A 24,794-nucleotide genomic window follows, 5' to 3' on the forward strand; every position below is an offset into this window, starting at 1 on the left:
AAATTCATTGGGTGCACTGTTATTGAGTTTGATTTAAAAGTTATCAAAGCTTAAAACAATTTATATGCAGACACTATATTTCAATTTTAGCCACGAGAAGCCCGCCGGATTGACAGAGGCAAGAAATTATGCGTTACAGTGGAGTATTTATATAGAAACATAACACCAGCAGTTTGCGTCACATTTGTATAAACAGTTTCCATGCTGTCAGCCCCTAAAAGCTGCACACTGGAAAGTCACTTCATATGTTGATATACCAGACCTATTAATTATCACTCAATGGAAAACCACTCTCTCCCAGTCGGCTGTAACAGTTGACATTTTGATGTGTCTGAGGGCGCATGAAGGCAGCATCACACCCTAATTTTTCCCAACATCCGGGACCTTCAGAGCGAACCAGTGTGAGTGGAAACTGGGTAAGGAGGGCAGCGGAGAGCGGTGGACAAGCAGACTGATGACAGCTGTCAGTGTGGACAAAAACACTGCCGATCCCTGAGGAGAAGCCCAATGTCTCTGTCCTAAACGTACAGAAGAAAGGAGACAACGCCTTGGCAGTATCGCGGGTTATTTAAAGAGATCGCGAAGGTAACGTTATATTTTTGTGGTGGGATATATGACGGGATGATCGGTGCCAGTTTGCCCTGTCTGCCTCTCAGGAGAGTCGAGGTTAGCCCCACCGGCTATCCATGCTAACTACCAGCTAAACTGGTCAGCTAGCCTAGCCGCGCCTCCCTGAGACCGTCGTCGGTGCTGGGGGTCATTGCTGTGGAAAGGACATGTGTGGATAGTTGTCGTTTTTGTGAAGCGCTAGATTCAGCGGAAGCGAAGGGAAAAAACCTAAAAGGGTAACTTTTGTTGAGGATTTTAGGAGGACGAAATGCTAGTTAGCACGTCTAGTTAGCAAGCTAACCATAGTCAACGTTAACGTTCGTATTAATTATTAGCTAGCTCACGCTAACAGAACAGACACTAACGTTACATTTGCTTAACTTTAGCTTTAGCTTAGACAACGTTACTAACTGTTAAATTTCCCGAATGGACATAATATAGAGACTGTAAGTTAGCTTTGTTAGTGAGTGGAAAACCGTCCGAGTTCATGCATCTATAAGTTAGCTGAAGTTGGTTGAGAAAAAAGTACGATCATAGAGATTTATCATCTGTTGTGAGTTGACTAAGGATTATTCGGATTCATTGATTTGTTAGCCGGCGTTTTTGAGGCGGTCATACTGGTAATTTTGGTTTTTGGGTCCACGGGGCTCAGTTCATCAAACGTCTTTAAGGAATGCTCATGCCTCGCTTGGGTCCTCTGACTCAGCTGGGTCCAAAACTAGGCGTTTTCCCCCCCGACAGTCTTTACCAGACAGCCACAGTGCTCCTTTGTCTGTGTCATCTGCTAACTTTGATGCTGTCTGGAAGTCAGTGTCATACATATCATCATGTTGATGATGAGGAGGAATAGTACTTAAACAGCTATTGCAAGCTTTATCTGTCAACAGTTATGACTTCAAATAAATTTAAGATGTATAACTTCGTATTGATTCCTTCTGTATACCCTAATTAGCTGTTGTTTATTGGAATGGTATATTAAATGATGATTTATAAGGCTGCACTGGTCCCGCAGATCACATTAAGGCTGGTCCATGTCAGCAACACATGTTTATCCAAAGCGATTGTAGATGCCATACATGAGTGATGGCCTGTTTTTGCAGGAATGGAAGTAAGATATAGGGAGTGTATGGCTTGTAATGAGGGCATAAAACCATTCACAATGAATTGCAGTTGAAACTGAGGACAGCCATAATGCACGTAACACTCGACTTTGTTTACAAACCTGTTAAAATATGTGTCTTTTGTCTCTACTTTTTCTGTGCTGCAGGCATTTACATACAGTTTGGTGTATTTTCTCAACTCACACATTGGTGGAGCTACAGTGGCAGAGGCAACATGGGGACACAAGGCTCTGGAAGAAAGCGTGCCCCACTGAAAGACCGCTTCTCAGCAGAGGATGAGGCCTTGAGTAGCATCGCGCGGGAGGTAAGTTCATACTCCATCACACAAACTGAAATGGATCTGGGTTATATTCTCTGTAAATTGCTCCATTCGTGTATTGCTTAATCAATGCTAATTTGATTTTGTTCAGCTCAAATTATCTTGTTTTTCCTCAACTAGATAATGGGTTCTTAAAGCATCGAGAGAGGATTGATTTGCTAGTCTTAGATGTTAATTTTGGCAGCTGCATCACATTTTAAAATAAAAGAAATATGAGTGTTGCAACCATTATCAGCACTTAGTTGATTGGCTGACACTGCATTATGACTAAAAGAGAGAGCTTTTAAAAGCAATATGAAATTTATCATCAAAGCTTGATAACGTTAATGTATATGTATTATGTTATCAGTTGCATCCATAGTCCATCTTTGTCAGTACTTAAACAAAAGTGCTTTGATTGTCCTCCAAGTGTTATTCTTTTCAACTGAGTGATAATTAAAAATAAATAAATAAATAAGTATCATATGAAATTGACTCAAAAAACACAAATTAATAGGAGAATTCTGAATATATTCAATACAGGTAACAGAAGGTGGCACATTTTTTGTTTGTTTTTTAATTTGCAGAAAGCATTGTTTGTTCTTCAGTATGTCCAGGTAATTTCTTTTTCTAAGATGTGCAGAAATTATTCACTTAAATTTTTATTTTTCAAACACTGGGGGATCCTAATGTTATTTTGTTCTCCTTTGAAAACTAAATATGCAAAATTGATTTCAGAAGCAGTTAACATAAGCACTTCTAATGATAATTAAGTGTTGAAAAATTCAGTTTTACAGGATTTGTCTTATGGACCTTTTGCTCTGGACACTGCTCTGGTTAGATGTCTTGAATCTTGTGAGCAGAGTTTGGATTAAATGCAGAGTTTTTGCCTTGTAAATAATATGTCACGTGTTAGGCGTGTTTACCAAATTCTCCATTCAACACCCAGGTGTTTAGTCAACTTGAGACTGATATGACTGACTGTTACGCAATAAATTATGTTGATTTGAAAGGTGGTGGTCAAGTTGTGTCAGCAAATGGACCTTTTGAGGCACATACTTATATGTGGATTTTCAGGTTTTGCTGGTTAATCTGCAGCTCAGGTTAGTGGAGACAGCTGGTTTGGACCACAGAGAGGCTTGACTTGTGGTGTTTTCGTTTGGGGGGGAAAAACACGGGCAGTGGAGAGAAGCTGCCTAGCCTGTAACGACATGCCCTGGGATTATTCCATTTTGTTCCACAGCAGGGCTGCCATTCCTTTGCCTTTTTTTCAGTTTGAGGTAGCTGAAAACATGAAATACAAAGATCTGTTTTCAGAGTTTAAAGGTCTTTTATTTTTGGTATGCATAGGTGGAAAAGCCACATTGCATGCAGATTTTTTTTGTGAAGATTTATGGTTCATGTCAAATGATTTCTTACTTTTCCAGGTAAAAATATAACTCTGGATGAATCTGCTTTTCTTAAATATTTGACTTGGCCCATTTTAAGAATGCTTCATGTGTGCAGCGCCTCATTCTTGGGCACTAAGCACAAGGCTCCATTTGCTCTCTTTATAGTCATGCAGGCTGATCATAGAAACATGAGTCATCTGACCCTCCCAGTCAGGTCCTAAATCTGAATCTCTTTGTGGAGCAAAGCAGAGATTAGATGAACTGCGCTGGGAGTCCAAGGGGTCAGCGTGTAACTTGTTGCACATCACCGCCCTCCCAAACAAATCTTCAAAACACTGCAGCTTCTGCCTCGTGTTGTCTGTGCCTGGTTAGGAAAAGTTACTGCCTGCCTGCCTGTGCTTGGCACGGATCACTGCCGAGAATGACTGTGAATTTGAGCCTGCACCGTCACCAGCGCAGCTCTGAGGCCTCTTACATTACTGGGCAGTCAGTCCTTTTGAATACCAGCAGCTTGCTTAGAAATCTGACAGCGGCCAAGTGTTAGAATTAGATGATCATCTCATACCCGTTGTCCCTCAGATTAGGATCTAAGGGAGCTGATGGTACTTGAACAAGGCAATCATTGACTTTCCTCAGTGTACAGAGGGTGTGTGTTTGTGTGGAAGCTGTTCATAGTTCACATGATTTCATCTGAGATATCTTAAGTTATTTTTGTATTGGCAAGTGTTGAACTATCGTCTTCCGCATACGGTTTGGAGACTGTTTAGGCCGCGGAGAACAACGCAGGCATTACAGTGTCTGTCAACAACTGATGGACAAGCCAAGTCAGTTTGATCCAGCTTCATCCCCTGAAAATGCAAGCTTTTTAACAGTAGTTTTATTTTGTTGCACATTATAAATGTCATGTTTTTGTCATATTAAAACATTTTGCAGGAATGTAATTTTAATGTTGCAAGAGAGACCCAAAGGTTAGCCATTTACATCACATACCGCAGTTTAGTGCACCTACTGCACAGTGACTGTAAGGGCCTTTTTTAAGTGACTATCTATCTATATAAACAAATCAGCCAAATTTCAGAAGCTGATTTCAACTCAGTTTTTACATAACTAGTATGTTGTACTATGTCTTGGCTTTTCAGTGATTATAGTGATGAGAACTGTTGAGCTGACTTGGCAATAAGATGAGTATTAATTGTTTAAACTACCAGGGATTATTGCTAGATACAGCTCTGCATCTACATATTTATGTATTTGATGATGTTAAAGTATTCCATTTACATATCAGCACCTTCCACTTACCTATACCTATTAAGCTTATTTCATTTTCATTTGCTAAGTATGGAGATCATAAATGCTGCCATATTGACCGCTGTAATGACACAGGAGATTCCCTTCTCCACTTACTAGTTTTTATTTCATTATTTGTTGGACACGGCACGTTCTGTTCCCATTTTAATATTAGCCTATTGTGTTGATTTCCATTATTGATTCATCTGAGTACATTTTGATTAGTTGTGCAGTTTGTGATGTCGTAAAGTTTCTTTTTTTCTCACCAACAGTCCAAAACCCCCAAATAATAATTGTTAGTATACTTTACAGAGATATAAAATGAGAAAAGTGGTACATTCCTACATTTCATTGGTGCTACCCTAATTTTATGTTAATTATCATACTCTCGGTGTATACATAATTTAGTATTTTGTCTAGGGGCCTTATTTATAACTCCTTCATATGCATAAAATGGGACCTGAAAGAGGCGTATGCCACTTCCCAGTACAGAAGATGGGATTTATAAAACAAGCCTGACAGGAGAATGTGCACACCTGATGATGATGAGGTGGTGAATTGAAGCCAGATTTTAGAAATTCAATATGAGAGATGTCATTATGCACATAATGATTTCTCTTATATATTAAATATCAGTTCATATCACGTATTACTTATAGATCCACATAATCATAATCATCAAAACTAGCACTGTTACATGTGCTTGTGCCAGTGAGCCATCTTTTTTTCCATCAGTACCTCTCAGCTGTAAAATATATAAGCCGACTGTAGTCTTGAATCAGATTCCACTCGATATTTCACCAGCGCCGTCTCACCATCACACCATCCGTCTTCTCCGGAGCACAGAGGAGAAGGATGGACTGTATGCACGAGGTCACACTGATTGTGGTCAGTTGTGGAGTGCACCAATGCTGTCGAAGCACTGGGGTGATGCCAGGATGTGGCAGGATTCAGGAGAGTCTGGCTCACTTTTACCACAATATCAAGCGTGATATTATTAGATATTACGTCTTTTTCACCTCATCTGTCATGTTAACTAGGCTAACTGATGAAGCGATCATCGCATTTAAGAATTCCAGAACAGAGCTTCAGTAGTCGTCAGTATCATTTATTGCTAGATCAGCACGGACATATTTAGTTTTCACATTCTTTTTGTGTGTAATTTCGCTGCAGTGAACATGACTGTGCTGTCAGGTGCACAGAGCACAGTTGAGATACCGTGGTGGCTGCCACACACACACACGCACACACGGACACACACGTGGCCTTCTCCAGTCACATCGCTCAGCTCATCTTCACCACCTGCACATGTGAATTGTGTAAAGCGTGGAAATAAAGCAAGTGGCAGCTCACGCACTGTCGTTACACTACTTACCCTCATTATAAGTTTTAATTATAATGCAGGCCAAGTTCACTATAACATAACTTGAATAGATATTACATAAATAGTATTTGCCTGTCAAACTTTTATTTGTTTTTATGTTAGCCCAGGGTGGAGGATACCAATTACTCTGATTGCTGTAAGAATATAAATACTGTGGTGACGCTCTGTTGTTGTCATGATTTATCATGAATTACAATTGATCAGCCTGCTTATTTCTTTGCATTAGCATTTATGAGGTGCTTTGACCATTTTTTGGTTGAATGTGTAGAAGGCGGGATACGAGACTGATTCATGTGCAGACAATCCTGAGTTGATTTGAGATTTCTACAAGGACATTGTGCTCTGGCAGGCGTATGCAGGGGTTTATAAATCAGATTGGGGTTTTTTTGGGTTTTTTTGTGCGAATATTTAGTATTGATTCTCTGCAGAGTTTTAGATATGAGCTTTCAGGTGATGTCATGGTGGATTTCTGGATTCTTATTGCTCAGTGCTGAAGGTGTGTTTGATGGTGAACTTCTGCTGCTCACGTTACCCTCCCAGCCCCATGATATGGCTGTCAGAGGGCTGAGGGCGGATGGGCCAGGCTATAGATAGGACAGAGACAGAGAGCTCAGCTGTGCTGCTGTGCAGAGCAGGTCATTCTGTCAGACAGCTCAACAGGTGCAGAGCACGGGGCCAGCCGCCTCTCTTGCCTTCTCATTCGTCATACGCTCACAACTTCACTTCCTTCCCACCTTGTACCAAGCATGCTTCATTGTATTACCATCAGATATAGACTCCAAAATCACACAGAGAGGCCACAGAAGTGTCTCACGTTGCATATATGTTTGCAATATGGTGTTTAACTGTATGTTCTTACATATAGTAAACACACTCACACACAAAGACATATAACATCATTTAATGGTATTTCTTTGTTTACATTTATTAATGTTGTGTACCAGTTACTAAAAAATGCACGTTTTCTGTCATGTTCATTTCTCATCACCCCAACGCTGCTCAGACTGTCATTCTGGGTCATAGTTTTAACTCAATGAAGGCACCCAATCACTGTAAAACAAGATGATTATTATACTTAATAAAACTATGGTGTGTGCAACTGGATAAAGGTCACCCCCTCCTTTTAGAGAAATCTAGCTACGCTTTAGCCTTAAAACATTTTTGGTTTAATAGGTTCCTTTAACAAACACACAAGGTGCACAGACTGCATGTGCAAACCTGAATTTGCATGGTTGTTCGGTATTATTCTAAAACAGTGTTAGTTCACTCGGGGTTAGCATTGAAACAGGAATAGTCCATACCCACAGGCCCTCTATTCTGGCAGTGCAGATAAGAAATTGCTGGAATGCTGACAGTGTTTGTCTGCAGTGAGATACTGTACACACCACACGCTGTATTTATGGACTGTCTTTTAGTCACAGATAAAGGGGTAGGCTCCATGAGCAAAGTGTTGTTCTTTGTTGGTGGGATGTTCAGTTTCAGAGCATGTTCACAGTGTAATTGGTATTGTGGACGTAATGGAAGTATAGTGTACGCAGTCACCTGCGTGATTCCTCGGGGCTGTGTAGAGGTTCGCCTAAATTAGCTCCTTCTGCTGAGGTACTCTGTAAAATTAGCTCCTGTTCATATTCTGACTCACTTGGGGGCAAATTGTGTGATGACTCCCCCCCACCACCCAGAGGAGATTTTGTTGGGTTCAGTCTGGCTTTGCCTTGTTTGTGCTCCGTAAGTATTTATCAGGAAATGTTTACAGGCTGAGCAGAACCACACTATTGTGACTCACTTTGTTTTCTCTTGATCCTGTACTTCCCTGCCAGTTTGTTTGTGCTCTATTGGCATCTCCCCCACGAGGGCTTTAAATCAGACCTCCTGAATCTGATGGTTAGCACATGTTGTTGGCTATGAGGTATTGCAGGCACTCACTCTGGACAGGACCACAGAGCTGTGGACTCACGGGTGAAACTGTTCAGCTAGGGCGCCCCACACAGTATGAACTTGGTTGAGAATTTATGCTGCATAGTGTCCATATTATAGCCTGACCAATGATGGTTTGGTGGGGTGATATTGATATTTAAAGGTGCAGTGTGTGGGATTTAGCGACAGCTATTGACAAAAATTGTATGTAGTATTCCTAACTATGATTTCATTAGTGTATGGTCAACTAAAAACCAGAATCTATGAGCTTTAGTTGAGGTCATCCTCCACGGAGTATGCCACATTGGTCCACAGTAGTCCAGCACAGATGAATCAAACTCTCTAGCTCGATCTAGTCACGTTTTTGCATTTTTTTGCCTTTGGAACCGTAGTTCTCCCACACACCTGGCACACGGGAGAAGTTTTAGTTCTGCAAAATCCCCACTAAATGCCACTAAATCCTACACAGCAGTCCTTTAAGAGAAAAAAGCTGCTAATATATCAGCTGATATATTTAATTCTTACATTTTTATAAACTTTAAGTATTTTTGATGAGGAATGCACTGAATGTGTTCATGAAGACAAAGATATGCACTGAGTGGAACATTTTACAGTGGAAAAATAAAACTTTTCAGTGCTCTCCTGAGGATAAACTGTGCGACTGAGTAACTGTTTCCAATTTAACTCAAATATATCTTTGGCATTTCTGTTCTGCAGTACCCATTGGCCGAAATACACAGTGATTTACAACGGTGCTTTATTGGCCAACCTGGCCAATGTTGGGTGACCTGCATTGTTTCAAGTGTGAAGTTACCATCAAGTCTCTGTGTTTGGTGTGTTGTTTTGAATGTTGCATTTAAAAGGCAGTATAAACTACTGCGAGTTAATAATTTTTATTAGCAGAAAAGCCAGTATAGACTTGACACATTATACTGATGCTGCACATAACTGCCTGCAAAAGTAGATATGAGAAAACAAAGCAGGTCTGCATCTTTTTTCGTTTTTCATTTATTAGTATATCTAAACTTTACACTACAGTGTCCTAACTATGCAGCGCTTCCATAAAGTGGAAAATAATTAGGTTCCAGCTGGGTTGACAGCCACACTTAAGCAGCTATAAGGAAGTGAAGTGTTCTTAAATTTTCCACCTTCTCTTTTCTCTTCCAGGAAACAGACGGTCCAAGTGTACTCGTGCAAATTTTCCTGTGTGATTGTTTTTTTTTTTGATTGAAGCTACTCCCTTCCTTTTATTTTTATCCTTGCGCTTGTTGGGGCGTGTCCTCAGAGAGTGGCATCTTCAACACTTTCCTCTTGTGGCTGACAAGTGTGTTCATGTTGTGTGTCACAGGCGGAGGCGAGGCTTGCAGCCAAGAGGGCGGCTCGTGCGGAGGCCAGGGATATCCGAATGAGGGAACTTGAGCGGCAGCAGAAAGAGGTATATAACACAAAGTGGACCTGATTGACAAAGATGCACTGTGACCATTATTCAACCCATCGAGCGAGCAAATGCAGTGTCCCATAACTGCTGCTCTCAGCACTGATCAACTGTAATTTAAACATTGAAATTTGTCTTCTTTCCTCCTCTATTAAGTCTTTTATAATCTGTTTTTACATGGACCGTTACTATATGAACTGACTCAGTGTTTGCACGCTGCTCATCAGCCTCCATGTGGTGCAGAGGAGCTGTTTGGCTTCATGCCTTGAAAGACATTTTTAGAATAATCTCACAGTTCATACACAAACATATACCCACAGAGAGAAAAAATAAAGTGCTGCATGTCCACAGATGAAACCAAAAGTTCTATTCTTGAAGTAAATATCATCCAGTTTGTTTTTTTCACATTTCAGCAGTTTTAAGTGATGTATGATTGTATGTTTTTCCTGGCACTTCCTCCCCCTGTCCAGCGTTCTTACCACTCCTCCAGCAGTAGCAACAAAAAATGGGGTCAGATCCACCAGTGGATGGTAGGCGAGCGCGTGAGAGTGTCGCAGCTTCGCACTCCACTAACACAGCCTGTTGTGTGGGATTGAGCCCCAGTCAACCCTGACCGTGTCGCTACACTTGACTCACAGACTACACTGTACCTCACTGTGGAAATATGCCTCAGCAGTGTATTTGCTTTGGAGACACCGTAATCTGTGGCTGTGTGTATTCGTAGAGCAAGCTTTGGCCTTTGACTTTATTTAGGGTCGGTGAGACTGCATGCAAGAAGGTGGTTTGGACGTTTAGATTTAGTCCTCCTCCACTAGCAGCTGCTTCAGAAAGGATGGATGCTTTTTGAATGTCAGTGGATAACTTTTGCATAGGATTAATCTGTGTGTGTGTGTGTGTGTGTGTGTGTGTTTTGGTGATGTGGAGTAGCAGAGTTTTTTTGTTTTGAGCCACTATGTTCCCCTTTGTAAAAGAGCGGAAAAAGACAAAAAGTGCAACATATGAACTGTTTTTGTATATCATTAATCCTGCTGCTGTGCTTTAAGAGGATAACATTTGCAAATGTTTATGACATCCATTTGGTTGTAAACACGATGACAGAAGTTGTTTTGCATGGTTTTGGGCTTTTGCATAGCAACTGTTGAGCACTGGAGTGACCTTACTCACCCCCTGTGATTGAGCCTCTCTACTTTCACTTCATAATCTTTCCCAACTTTTCCTTCCTTCCTCCAGGCTGACTCAGAAAAAGCCAGAGGCTCTAGTAGTAGTATATCCAGCAGCCGTCATCGCCGGGTCTGTATCTCCCCCGCACACTTCCTCTTTGTCCGCCTGTATTTCCTTTCTTCTTTCTCCTTTAATCCTGCAGTTAATCTCTCATCACCCATGTTCCTCTCTGTCTGCTTTTCTGCTGTGACTCCATGTTTCCACATCAACAGGGGCTGGATGATGATGTCATGTCAGTCCGCAGCTACAGGGTGCGTAATGCATCATAAATCCCTGCCAGTTTTATTAAGACTGTGCTCTCATAAGGGCACAAGGATGTGAGAAAGCCGTTGTTTTTGCTAGGAAAGGTCTTATTTAATTAATGCGTTTGCTTAAAATAGTAGTCGAGCTCTCTTAATGTGTGCTTTTCTTTGTTTTTCATTTGAAGTCAACCTCATCATCAGTTCGTGACTCGGGGTCTAAGAGTCGATCCAGTTCCCGTAGAAGAGATTTGTTGGTGCGTTGTGTATGCATGTGTGTGAGAGCATAAAATTTATTTGTGTGGTTTGGTAACTGGTTAAATACCAGGGTTCTCAGCATGCAACCAGAATTAAGGCCTGGCTAACTTTATTGTGCCAAGCAAAAACTCCCTTAGATTTCAAAGGATGTGCACAGAAGCAACCAACTGTTTTCTAACTTTCCTCCAGCACATCTCATCTTCTGCTCCCGTAATGTCCTTTTCATATTGGAGATTTGCATGTGACAGATTATTTAATACCTGGCTGCAGGGAGACATAGTGTTGAGGTGACATCTGTTTCAATTTCTTTTCCATATTGAGTTTCTCTGCTTGTCATTTTTGGATGGGTTGCTTCGCGATTCTGAAATGACACTGAAGTAAATGTCATCTTTTAAAGTGCTGGAAGTTTGAACGTTGACATTTGGTGCAGTCATCGGTTTTAATCAAGGGCTCTCCTAAAAGCCGAGAGGACATTTTTTTTGAAACATCAGTTTTTAGTTGATGCACCGTGTGACAGTTAGAAGGCTTGTAGTAATAAAAAAAAAGAATACTTTGCAAGATGACTAAGCTATTAGTAAAAGTTTTCAAGTAATTCGCCATGATGGTTGTAGAACTGTGATATGCCAGTTTCCTTTGATATACCTGACACTTGACTTTTTGAGGATCATGTATACAAATTTTGAGACTTTTTTTTTGACATAATCCTGGCTTCGAAGTTCTGAAGCACTCGGGACAGCCCTGCTAGAATCTGTGAAAATATAGCACATCAGACACAGAAACTCAACAGGATTACATCGGAGCATCTGCATGTGCACTTGTTGCTACAACAAACTTCACACTGAGCACATATTCATCACACAGCCTTCATAACGGGCAGAATGCCACTGACAAATGTTTTTGTTCCCTCACTGTGGCCTTGGCACAAAGTGGAAAACTAGACGTTTTGTTTGATCTGTTGCTGTGTCGGATTACTTGTTGCCTGTTTAACAGCTAACCTTGAGTTAGTGAGACCTAACAGCAGCCTAACAGCATCTCAGATGTTTGATCTTCCTCTCATCGTAACTCATGTGACTCCTGTTCTCTCTTCAGTCTGATGGTCTCACCTCTAGCTCTACCCTCAAGAGTTCCCGCTCCACTGTATGTACCTGTGTGACGATCGTCTGTTTATCACTGCTTCTACGCTCTTCTTCTAGGCCTTTTTATCTCAATTTCGCTTTTATTTTATTTTATTTTTTCTGGGCTGAACAGAGCTCTGTGTACAATGACCTGCATGGCCATAAAAGGTCTTCATCCAGCTCCTCGAAGAAGGACCTGCTGGTCAGTGCACTCCTTTAGCGTTGTTGTCATTTCTGCGGCCTCAAGCATGGAGGCAGTGTAGGCTAACGTTAGTGGCTTGCAGTGCCGATTTACTGTTGATCGACTTTACCTTTGATAATATTGACTGTGTCATTGCCTTGTAAAGTGCCACACAGATGTTGGCCAAGCTGTGTTGAATGTGTCTGAAATAGACATTAGTCTGACACTTGAGGTTCAAATTTGTTATGTCGGTGTTTGTTTGAGGTCATATTATGTCGCTACCTTTCCAGACTGGACTTTACCACGATCAAAGGAACTACAGCAGCCTCACGAAGACCAAAGCAACGCCTCCCCCCTCCACTTCCACCTATCAGCCTCGGGTCGGTCCCCCTCACAGTGCCGTCAACCTTTTTATGCACAGGCTGTTAAGAGTTAAATTTCATTGAAACCAGAGCCAGCTGAAGCATCTGCATGGTCGAGTTTATAGGATATTTATATGACGAACAAACCCTTTATACAACTGCAGTGAGAGATTTTAGTTTGTATCATCACGGCATCAAAGCAGAGAGATTCATGTTTTTTGTTAGCGACTTGAAAGAGTCAGAGAAATCTAAATGCTTGACCTTTAGATCGAGATCTGTCTCCATTGTAAAATAGCTCTTGTGATCATTTGATTTTATGTAAATGACTCGCTGATGGACAAAGGCGGCACTCCTCCGCCAGTATTTAAACCGTCGACAGTGTCACCTTACCTCACTTCTCAACACATTTCACCATAATTGTGACAGCGTCAGCAAAACACTCGTCCTGTTTCCACTTTCTGCAGCTCTTTAGTCTCTCTCCACCTCACATTCCTGCTACAGCTTTCCTCTGTCCTCTAAAGTGACATTTCCCCCCGCTCCCGCCCTCTCTGACAGGCCACCACTTCCTCGTCCTCCACCACTGGCACGGCGCTGCCTCGCAGCTACAGCATGGTCAGTTTCTGTCCACCGAGTGTCCAACATCTCTCTGCATGTCTTTAGTTACCTTCAGAAGCAGACACCCCCCCTCTCTTTAGGCCGTATAGTCAAGTCAAGTCAATTTTATTTATAAAGCCCATTATTACAAATCATTATTTGCTTCAGATGGCTTTACAGCATACGACATCCCTCTGTCCTTAGACCCTCACATCGACTAAGAAGATCCCCCCTCCCAAAAAAAAACCTATAGCGGGAAAAAATAGAAACCTCAGGAAGAGTAACTGTTGCATCTATTGCACAGACGTGAAATAGATGCAACAGTTAAAAAAACAATTAAAAAACAATTAAATTGCAGTAGATGACAAAATTATATATAGAGAAGAGAGAGAGAAAAAGAGAGAGAGGGGGAGAGACGCACAGCAACAATAATACATCTGATAGGATGCCCGGGGTGGCAAGGACCGCTTATATTTAGCTTCTGGACACTTGGAGCACTCGGCGGTGTCCAGAGATTTGTGCGTCAGTCAGATAAGGCAGGGGGTTGTGTGAATACAGGGCTTTTGTTGTAGGGCATTAAAACAAATGGCCTGTTTGATTTTGGAAATAGAGTGCTTGTGTTTATTGCATGGAGAAAGAGAAAGTCATCTTACCCAGCTTACTTGACTAGTGCGTCAAAGATTCATGCTCCCTCTTGTGTTTTGCTGAGCCCTGCATTGTCTCCTACGTGTGCCCTCAGGCCTCTATTTATGATGACACCGGTCTTTACGGCTCGGCGTACAGTTCAAGAGCTGTAAGTCCTCTGAATGTTTATCAAACAGCGTTTCAGCAATGTCACCACCACAGCAGCTAACTGTTGTGCATGTGGCCCAACGTCTGCCTTCATTTGATCCCCTGTCCTCCTCCTCCCCTCCTCCTCCTCCTCCCCCCACCCGCAGCCCTCTGAATACAGCTGGTACTCCTCTGGAGCCAGCTCCACCCGCAGCAGCCCCGTGGTGAGCACCTTAAAACCACCGCCACCCTGCATGATATCCGCTAACTCCACACACAAACACCCACCATTAACACGCTTCCCCCTCTCAACAGCAGGCCTCCCTCCTCCCAGTGACAATGTTGATCATCCATACCAAACTGTCCGCAGCTTGTTTACAGCATCACTGATTGACATTAGAGTGTGCGAATTGAGGATTTCTTCTGCAGTGCTGTTCAGGCAAAGATGTTGTAGCGAGGTTGTCTTATCTAACTTGGCTCCACTGGGTGCGTTTGACAAAATGATCCCTAATTGCATGAATTTGCATTACTGGAAGCGTTGCAGTCTTTGGAGTAATCCAGTTATCTGTTTAGTACAGAGACTGCTACTGGATGTCTGTGGATCGCTGTTTGAACAAGTGTGTGTGTGTGTGTGTGTGTGTGTGTCGGAGAAAGCCTTGGGCATGCAGCCATCCTACAATACTGTGGCTCTTCATCGTGATCGTGTGTGTGTGTGTGTGTGTGTATGTGTGTGTTTCTATGTATGTGTGTGTATTCCTCTCAGTCTTCAGATGATGACACTGTCAGCAGCGTGTCCCAGGAACACTTCAGGAGAGGCCGCAGGGACAGTGCGGTGAGCTTTAGGGACCCGGCTTGTATAATCTAGACGAATGGTGTTCTGTCACAGTAGATGATGATCTAATAATCAACGCTTTTTTAGCTGTTTATTGTATTGTACTACATAAGAAAATCAACGTAATACCCATCAAACATTTAAAATACCTTGACCTTGCAGAGTGTCCTCTGTCCCTTTTCTCTCTGACAATTTTTACTCTCTGGCTCGCTGTTTTTCTTTATTTCTCTGCCTCTTTTTCTGTCCTCTACGCCCTGTGTGTGTGTGTTTATTGTAAGCAGTCGTCTGACTTCTCGGACATTAGCGAGTCGGCTGCCGATTATTTCAGCCGCTCCAACCGAAGAGGCAGTATTGTGTCTGACCTCGATGATTTGAGCATTCCAGATCTGGACGCTGTAAGTGGCTGAGCGAAGTTCCCAACAGTGGGCTGGAAAGTGTGGTGCAACCCCAAGATGATGCATGATCAAAAATAACAGCTGGTTTTCAAAAACTCATCCCACAGTTAGTGTTTGTTTTTATGTCATTGACTTTAAATAAGTAAAGTGGTGTAAGTGGATGTGACTTGCAGTGCAGCATGGACCTAGAAAATCTTTTTTTGATGGAGAGGTGTGACTCACTCGCTGTTTAATTTGCGTGTTTGGTTGTCAACTCTTCAGGATCTGTGAACATACAGCACTTCTCCCAGACTCAGATTAACTGGACTAACCTCCCGATTCACAGACGAGGAAACGGCTCCGAGCATGACGACACAGGATGCGTGGCCTCAAAATACTCTCTTTTTTAATATTTCTTCTCTTCCTTTCAGCTGGATGAAAAATGTGACAAGCAGTATTCAGATTTTAGCCGGGTGAGTGCACCATTATATTGCATTTCTCTTTATTCATTCAAACTTCACTGACCACAAAACAGGCACTGCATTAGTCAGCGAGTTTGATCTGACACAGAACAATAAATCAATTTCTGTTCCATAGTTGGCACCTATCACCATGTAAACACAACACACGAGCATTATCTAGCTTTTATGCACACAGCCTGTGGAGATAGAGAGCTAGTTTGTCGAGTTTATACGTCAGCACATGACAAATGACAATAACCCCCCTGAGGAGGATCTGAAGCGGGCAGGATCACTTCAGAGCCCTGCGGTATCAGATGACGGTGTTGTTTAACGTGTCGGAGTTGTATTTGTTTTCTAACTGTAGTTCTGTGGTGTGTTTGTGTTCTCAGCCATCCTCCCGCTGTGCCACCCCAGGCCTCTCAGCAGCCACACTGGCATCGCTGGGCGGCACCTCGTCACGGCGCGGCAGCACAGACACGGGTAGCGTCTATGACCCCGACACCAGTCTCAGTGAACTTAGGGTAAGACGCACGATAAACAGTGTTACTCTATTATATATGTGGCTGTATAAACCGATAAAAAAAATACAAGGATATGAATTTAATTGTACTTATTTTGGCTACATATGTCCATCATCATAATATCATAAAATGCTAATCCACATGTTCTGCAACAGCTGTATTGTAATAATCAAGGTCCCAGCGGATCCTTAGAAGGTCTTAAAAGGCGTTGAAATAATCAGTCTAAAGATAAAATTTTTGGTCTTAAAATTTCCTAAATTAATTTTTCATGACGCGTAAAAGTGTGACATAGAAGGTATGGTTTTATTAATCTTTTTTTTCTGACATTGCATGGTTAAATCTCAAAATAATAGGTAACTAAAAGAATCACAGAATATCCAAAAGTCGTGTTTTATATTAAATAAAATTTCTAACATTGCATTGTTAAAACTCAAAATAAAATGAAATTTTAAGAAAAGAAATCACAGAATACCCAAAAGTCATTTTTATATTAAAGTGAATATTTTGGCAGAAATTATCCCTTATTGTAAGTAATTGGTATCAGCTCTTTTTTTTTATTTCTTTCTTTTTACCCCACAGTTTTGGTTATAGTGAAATCAGTCCTAAATTTCGTTTTGAGTTGCATTGAAAATGCCTCAAAAAGTTCAAAAAACAAAAAAAGAAAAAAGTTCAATTTGCTGTAAGCTGTAGCAACTCTGGTCGTAATACTTTGTTACAGTATTGTATAGTATGTTTTAGAAGTATCTGTACTTTACTTGAGTTCCCTAAGCATTCTAGTTACTTAGTACAAAATAAGGAAGGAAAAAGGAAAGAATGGACAGACAAATGAAGGAAAGGGAGGGAAGGATTTTTTTAAATTTTTTGGTTTTTAAATCCTTTTTTTAAAAAAACAAACAAAAAAAAAAAAAAACAAGAAGACCTTTAGATGCAATGTAGGTTTCATTTTGAAATTCTCAAAATTCTGACTGTTTTTTTATTACCAGGAATTACTTGTTTTTTTACTTTCAATACTTAATTACCTTTAATATCATAAATGAGTTTTGATACTCAAGTACAGTAAATATCAGAGACTTTAGGACTTTTACTTAAGTAATATTCTAAAAGGTGACTTAAACTACTACCAAAGTCCTTTTCTGGTAATATAGCTGTACTTTTACTCAAGTATGCCTTTCAGGTACTTCACCCACCACTGCTGAACAGTGTACATATACATCCGTTCCTTGTGCACATGAATGTCCCACAGCTTGTCCTCTGATGTGCCCTCCCCTGCTGTCCTAAGTGTCTGCTTTAACCGTTTCTCTTTTTGGATGTGACATGTGTCCTGTGATGCTGTTCCTCATATTTGGGTGCCCTGGTCATGTGTACGCCAGCTGGATTGTTTTTGAGACGGCAGCACGGGTGCTTTGTTATCTCTCCTTGATACCCCCCCCACCCTCTCTGATGCCACCTCAACCATTCCTTCATCTGCTTTACAGGATATCTATGAACTAAAGGACCAGATTCAGGATGTAGAGGGGCGGTACATGCAAGGGCTTAAAGAGCTGAAGGTAGAGGGGCTTGAGCTCACAGCATGCCTTCTCTTGTTCTCTGGGAGCAGTTTGGCGTCACTAACCCCTCCCCACCCCCACCCCCAGCCCTCCCCACTCATATACCCCTTTGCACCCCTTCCCGTAGCTCTTAACTCCACAGCCGTGTCTTTGCGTGCTCCCAGTGTGAATTGCGTAATGATCCTTCCTTTGCATGATCTTCCCTCACTTCCTGTTTTGATGCAACTCGCTGGTTGTGGCCTGAAGTGAAGACACTCCCACAATTCAGCTGGGTTCAAAGTTTTAAGAAGAAGAGTTAAAATGCTCCACCTGCTGACAGAATACAGCTCTCAGTTTTGAGGCTCTTCTTCCACTCTGGCTCCTGTCGCCACAGTGTTAGATGGCCTTCTGGCCGTCACTCTCAGCAGCTTCTCCATCTTTTAGAAAGGACGCTCAAATTTTTTATTGATGAGAGTAGTTTACTAACAAACCTGACTCCCGTCTTGGTCTTGGTAGAGCACAGCTGATGCACTTTAGCTAGATTACTTTGCATCATCTCGTTTCCTTGTTCACTTGTAGTTCACTCTTTCAGATCCCCTTTTCACACCATCGCCTTGTTTCACTCCTGGAAGTGATTCAACGCGTTTGAATTATTGCGTGATCAGTGTCACCACTTGCACCACACACACAAAGTCCCAAATTACCTGTTTAAAATGGAAAAATACAACACACGGTGCTTCAGAATTATGCCTTTACTTAATCTTTGTTTAGAAATAAGAAAAGACGTGTGTAGTATTTTTGGCCAATGTGTTAGAAAATCCAGAGAGGCCACCTGGTGCATGTGTATGAGCTGTGTTTTAAAGCTGTTTACTCTGTTTATTAACATGCTGCCACCTCAATCAGGAGTCACTTGCAGAGGTGGAGGAGAAGTATAAGAAAGCCATGGTATCGAACGCGCAGCTGGACAACGACAAAGGCAACCTCATCTATCAGGTGGACACACTAAAGGACGTCATAGAGGAGATGGAGGAGCAAATGGCCGAGATGAGGCGGGAGCTGGAAGACAAGTCAAAGGTGAAATATCTAAGAAAAGTTCTGCAATGTATAATCATGTTAAAGCACGTATCAGAAATTAGGGATCGACAGGTTATCAGCCGGGCCGCTTATTGGGGTTTAATGTCAAATCACCGATCAAATGTATTAATTAAAAAGTGCAAAGAAAGTGTCTGCATGGGAGGAACTTTTTAAAATCTCAGGGGGGTATTTTTATTTATTCATTTTATTTAAATTTTCACTTGACTTAGTTTTTTAAAAAGTTCGTAGGAGCTTGCTGTATATGCTGTTCAACATTTCAGTTTTGAAGTCATTTAAAGAAAGTTTTGGGTTGGAGTTTGTTATATACCAAATTCTAAATATTGTCAGAGATTTTCATTTTTATTACAAATGCGAATATCGGTCTCATTAACCACTCATTAACCCCTGTCAAAAATCTTTTCATGCAGACAAAGTCATAAATTATATTTTATAAAGGCTTGTGGCTGAAATGCACTGTGTTGTTTCAGGAACTAGAAAGGCAAAAGCACACATGTACAGTCCTGCAGCATAAACAAGAAGAACTGAAAGAGGGAATCCGCCAGAGAGATGAGCTTATAGAGGTAAGGCTGCCTTTGCATTACAAAAACAAACTGTTTCTGCCAGCGTGACCGCATCAGACTGCTATTCTGTCAACACTTCGGAAGGTGTTAGAGCCTCTGAGCAGGCTGCAGCGGAGGCTCTGTGCTGCAGGAACTTGATAAGGATTGATTGGCACTGGCCTGCCTCGAGGTCCTCTCTGTCCCCTCTTACACTTCGCTCTTTTTCATTGTCCTATCTGATCATTCTTTTTTTTTCTCAGCATCATCTCCAAATGAGTGTCTTCTCGCCCTGTTTCACCTGCTCCTATCTCTCATTTTTCATGTCTGTATGTGTTTATGTGCAGTTTCACTTCTTTTGTCTTTGTTTCATTTTTTCCCTATTCTGTTCTTATCCCGTACTGTGTCATCTTGTCGCCGCTCAACGCCACTCCAGGAGAGCCAGCGAATGCAGACTAAGTTAGATGCCCTCACCAGAGAGGTGTTTGACCTGCAGGAAACAATAAACTGGAAGGACAAAAAGATTGGGGTAGGAGGTCACACAGGGGTGCTGCGACAGAACATGGGAGGCAATAGATGGTTGTGATTTTCAGCCTTCAAACTAAAGCGTCCATGCACCTCTTTTGCCTCTCATGCTGTCTCTGCATGATGGAGACCCCTTAGGCATTAGCACATACCTGGACCCATTCACAGTTTGGAATTTTGCTTGTCGAAATAAGAGGGTTTTTCAGTTTGGATCCTGTAACCTCAGCTAACAATGCAAGTGCACTGTGTTAAAGCCTGCAGCGGACAAAAAAAATGTATTTTTATTTAGGATTGTCATGAAAACTTTAAGAGAAAATGTCATCATATTCCAGCATGACATGCATGTTCCACCTGTGGATCAGTTAGTTTGTTTGATCAAAAAGTCAGATTCTTAGTTCGATGTAGTTTTGCAAAGTGCAAAAGATAAACCTCTTTACAAACTCAGTCCCTGTGTTCTACCACACCTCTTAACCTTTTCCTCAGTGGCATCTTCTGCGAGAATGTTAGCCTTGTCTGTGTTTCTGTGTCCTTGTTGTTGGCTTGATGTGCACAGTGCATGTTTGTGCATGGAACATGTCTTGCTGTAGCATGTGTGGTGTTGCATGTCTGTCCAGAGTCAATCCAACTTCTCCTCTGCCTCTTCTCCTCTCTCTTGTGTCTTCTCGTCTGCGTGGCCAGGCCCTAGAGAGGCAGAAAGAGTACTTTGATTGCATTAGGAGTGAGAGAGACGAGCTCAGAGATGAGCTTGCTGACATCAAGGGGAAAGCCAAAGCAGGAGAGGTAGGTCTTCCTGGAGTCCCAGAGTTTAAAAAAACAAGATAAGAGGAATGAGTTTCTGGCCCCGAAACGACTTTTTATACTTTCCCTTTTGGTTGGAACGAAGCCAGTTTATGTTATCAGACCTGCTGCTGTGTTCCCTGTTTGTTTTTCTTTCTAATTTCCTTTTCACTACCTGCTGGGTTTCTGTTACTGTGGGAATTTTTTGTAACTGTTTGTCTGTACTAGACTATGACTTCAATTTCCTATATCAAATATTGGTGGATTTGTTGTTAGAGATTATGCAGGTAATGTCACTGTACATAGACATCAACAAGGTAAGTTCCCAGTGGAAAATACACAATAGTCAGCATCTGGTGGTGTGCATTTTACAGGGTAAAAAAACAGCTTTTGTGCAGTTGACTGTGCAACAGATTCAATATGTTTTTAAAAAAAAAACAAAACATAAAAGTATTTTTAAAAAGTTATTATCATGAAGTAAATCCTGACACATCCTGCTATAGAACAGGCTTTGCTTAATGCAACTTTAGGTCCCCGGCATTAAGCTACATAAATTCTGTACATGTGTGTCAGGGGCTGTTATTTTTTGCTTCATGTTATCATAGATGCGCCCATATTGAAATTCAGGGCCAATAAAATTAACCGTATGTTGTAGCTGATACAGATACCTTAACCAATATAACTTGCTGTAATAACCTTAGTTAATTTTCAGATATGTAGACTAATTAATACCTTATCATGTATAGGCTAGAACAAGCTTTAGAATAACCTCTAATTACTACATCTTTCTGAAGCAGGGTGTCCCGCACATTCACTTATTTGTGGCAGCTCACCCCAATATCAGCATTTGCCTCTATAATGATTTTCTATTGTCTGGTATGCTCGTTGGGAGTGTTGTTGCAACATATATATAATTCGGTTATTCAGCGTACCACACTCTCGGAGGGCAGGGTGTACTCTGGGCAGAGATGGAGCAGCAGAATGCCACGTTCGCTGAAAGTTAAACTAAACATCTAACTGTCCATTAATTCATATAAAAATAGAACGCTTTATTTCTAGAACAGCCACAAACTGATCGACCGACAACATCTCCACCCCCCGACAGAAAATCAACAAACTGCTGCTAAGGGGGGAAAAACTCGCCTTCATGAAGCAACCTCTGAAATCCGAGAGACTACACAGACTGATCACAAAGGGACACACACGAATAAAGAAACCTAATTCTGTGCGAAACACTGTGAAGCCCTCCACTGTTTACAATATTCAGCCCTGTGGCATCAGTCATCCTCTCCTCTGCTGCTAATATGAGGACATTTGTGGTGGAAGACGTCGCTTTTCTGCAAGATCATGTTCTGCTCTGTCAACAGATGTATTGCTTGTGTGGTCTCCCCCACTGGTGGATTGTCGAGTATTTTAGTAAATTTATAACCTCAAGTCTGTTTGTGATCCAGAGAGCAGAGAAGAGAAAGGCAGAGAGGCAAAATCAGCGTTTAGAACTAAGGTTTGAGTGCGGTCCCGGGGCTGCAGCCATGCTCCACGTTGATGAACTTAATAATAGACTGAAATTCAATAATTGGAAAAATAACAACAATTTCATTTTCTTGCTTATCAGTCAATAAAATACCAACCAGTAATATATTGTGTATCCCTACATTTGAACATCAACAGACCACTGACTGTTCAGTACGTCATACAGATCTTCATTTGCAATGGCCTTTAGTTTTTCAAGATTTTTATTTTCCATCTTTTCATAATGGCCAGCTGTTGGTCTGTGTGGCCTTACATTAGTAGGGAGGGGTGTAGTATTTGAAACATGAGCTCTGTGCACAGCCTCTGTAGTGTGAAGGTTTTGCCAACATAGTGAGTGAAGCCAAGTCCTCAGCGATGTGTGTTCTCTCACCACAGAAACACGGGCTGGTCATCATCTCAGACGGCACACCAAATGGAGACGTCAACCATGAGCCTCTGTCCTCAGGGATCACTGTGGTCTCCCAGGAGGCCGCTCAGGTGCTGGAGTCTGCAGGAGAGGGCCCGCTAGGTGAGTCAGATATTACTTGTGTCCAGGCAAACTGTTCATATAGATGTTAAATAAACTGATGAGATCAGGTGGGAAAAAAAACAGGTGACATTGACATTTTAATATATTTAAGCATGCCAACCTGCTTTCCAGATTGTCTAATCAGTATTTTGTGAATGTTAGTGTAGCAGCTTAATGTATTTTTCATGTCTTTTGCAGATGTCAGGCTACGGAAGTTGGCAGAGGAGAAAGACGAACTGTTGGCTCAGATCAGGAAGCTGAAGAATCAGCTGGAGGAGGAGAGACAGAAACACTCAAAGATGGACAGTGCGTACACAGACGGGGAGAGGATGGAGAACGGTACAGACCTACACATTATTGAAATGCAGAGTAAGTTGGTCTTATGATTACGTATTAGCACAGAAATCCGTTGAACTCTTTTTTTTCATGTATTTTTAAACTCACTGGTTTCTGGTTTTCTCTGCAGGAGATGCCAACAGACAGATTAGTGAATACAAATTCAAGCTTTCTAAGGCAGAACAGGAAATGGGTACAATGGAACAAAATGTAAGTTAAAAAGAAATGTCAAACTCAGTGATAGTTCACATTAAAATATACAAAAACACAGATATGTAAAACGTAGTTATTATATTGTACTGTTTTCCAGATTAACAGACTTGAAGGGCAAGTGTCCAGGTACAAGGCTTCAGCGGACAACTCGGAGAGAATAGAAGACGAACTTAAAGCAGAAAAACGGAAACTTCAAAGAGAGGTAAAGACAAAGACTAACATTTTAAAACATTGTTCCCACGGTCATGGAAAACCTGGAAAAGTCATGGATTTAATTTAAAGCATTTTATTGAGAGGGGTCAATTTGCACAAAATTGTGAGCAAGTATACAGAAACATAGAAATTATTGCTAAATATACAAATACAGTATGAATATAACTGTGCATTTATATAACTAGTAAAGACACCGTTCTTCTCTAGGATTTAAAAAAAGAGTTAAAAAAAGTAGTTATGGAGTTAGTCAAATCGTTAAAAGTTTGGAAAGTTGTCTATAATGAAATTGTTACAATCATATTTTTAGGATTACCTTCCACATAATGTCAAATTAACAGCAAACGAATTTTCTGTAGCTGTCGATGTTACGTAGCTCTAATATGCATCAGTGTGCGACATTTTGTTTACCATCACGTACGTTTTGTCATTTATCTTATCGTCTTCTATCTGAAATATATGTTTAAAAAACACAAGAAAAAATATCTTTATTATGGGTCCTTGAAGAGTCATGGAAAAGTTTGGAAAGTTTGCCCATGAAAATGTGTGTTTATAAAATGAAACAGGAAATGAAGAAAGGTGACCGTAACCCCTCCCCTGTGCTCCCCCACAGCTGCGCACAGCTCTAGATAAGATCGAGGAGATGGAGATGACCAACAACCACCTAGTAAAGCGCCTCGAGAAGATGAAGGCCAACCGGAACGCCCTTCTGTCGCAGCAGTGAGGCAAGGCAGCATCACCACAGAAGCCCTTAAACTCGCACCTCAGACCTCTGACTGCCATATTGTGTCTGGAGCACATTTCCATTTTTAGCTGTAACACTTTAAGATTTGTAGCTAACCAAAAACACTTTAAGGAAAACGTGTAGCACAGGCAACAAACTGAACTGTGTCCTTTGTTTTTTTTTCTTTTGTTTTTTTTTTTTTCAAAACCGGAAGCGTTGGGTTTTGTCGCCAGTGTTTTGGGAGACACGACTCAGAAACTTAACTAATAAAACTATAAAGTTGCTGGGAGATACATCTGAGGAAAATTCTCGAGTCACTACTTAATTTTTCAGAGCTTTGTACTACATCATGTTATCCATGAGATTTTATCTCTCTCTGGCTGGGTGCTTGGCTGTATTTTGTTTTGTTTTTTTGTTGTTGTTTTTTTTTTTTTTTTTAATTGGTT

At 41.3% G+C, this 24,794-nt stretch overlaps 1 protein-coding gene across 5 annotated transcripts; it reads left to right on the forward strand.

Moving 5' to 3' along the window:
* The first annotated feature begins 386 nt into the window (after positions 1–386).
* lrrfip2 (leucine rich repeat (in FLII) interacting protein 2) lies at positions 387–24,794 on the forward strand. 5 transcript variants are annotated; one of them, XM_042502436.1, is made up of 26 exons: positions 387–585; positions 1,877–2,034; positions 9,353–9,439; positions 9,910–9,969; positions 10,670–10,729; positions 10,873–10,911; positions 11,088–11,156; positions 12,247–12,294; positions 12,406–12,474; positions 12,744–12,833; positions 13,371–13,427; positions 14,149–14,202; positions 14,944–15,012; positions 15,294–15,407; positions 15,818–15,859; positions 16,237–16,368; positions 17,844–17,915; positions 18,798–18,968; positions 19,457–19,549; positions 19,962–20,054; positions 20,729–20,830; positions 22,733–22,865; positions 23,064–23,234; positions 23,332–23,411; positions 23,512–23,616; positions 24,238–24,794. In XM_042502436.1, the coding sequence occupies exons 2-26, from the start codon at positions 1,945–1,947 to the stop codon at positions 24,346–24,348; spliced, it is 2,211 nt and encodes a 736-aa protein (XP_042358370.1). In that variant the 5' UTR covers positions 387–585; positions 1,877–1,944; the 3' UTR covers positions 24,349–24,794. The 5 variants fall into 5 exon arrangements, with proteins under 5 accessions (XP_042358370.1, XP_042358371.1, XP_042358372.1 ...); XM_042502437.1 differs by lacking the exon at positions 12,406–12,474; XM_042502438.1 differs by lacking the exon at positions 17,844–17,915 and having other exon boundaries at positions 388–585.

This window comes from Plectropomus leopardus, chromosome 15, assembly GCF_008729295.1.
Source record: "Plectropomus leopardus isolate mb chromosome 15, YSFRI_Pleo_2.0, whole genome shotgun sequence".
NCBI lineage: Eukaryota > Metazoa > Chordata > Actinopteri > Perciformes > Serranidae > Plectropomus > Plectropomus leopardus.

What these genes read in the sequence shown, in the direction of transcription:
- lrrfip2 (XM_042502436.1), top strand. Translation starts at nt 1,945, where the DNA reads ATGGGGACACAAGGCTCTGGAAGAAAGCGTGCCCCACTGAAAGACCGC. An exon ending in TGTCAGTCCGCAGCTACAGG is followed by an intron (nt 10,912 to 11,087) that starts GTGCGTAATGCA and finishes TTTCATTTGAAG; the next exon opens with TCAACCTCATCATCAGTTCG. An exon ending in GAGGCCGCAGGGACAGTGCG is followed by an intron (nt 15,013 to 15,293) that starts GTGAGCTTTAGG and finishes TATTGTAAGCAG; the next exon opens with TCGTCTGACTTCTCGGACAT.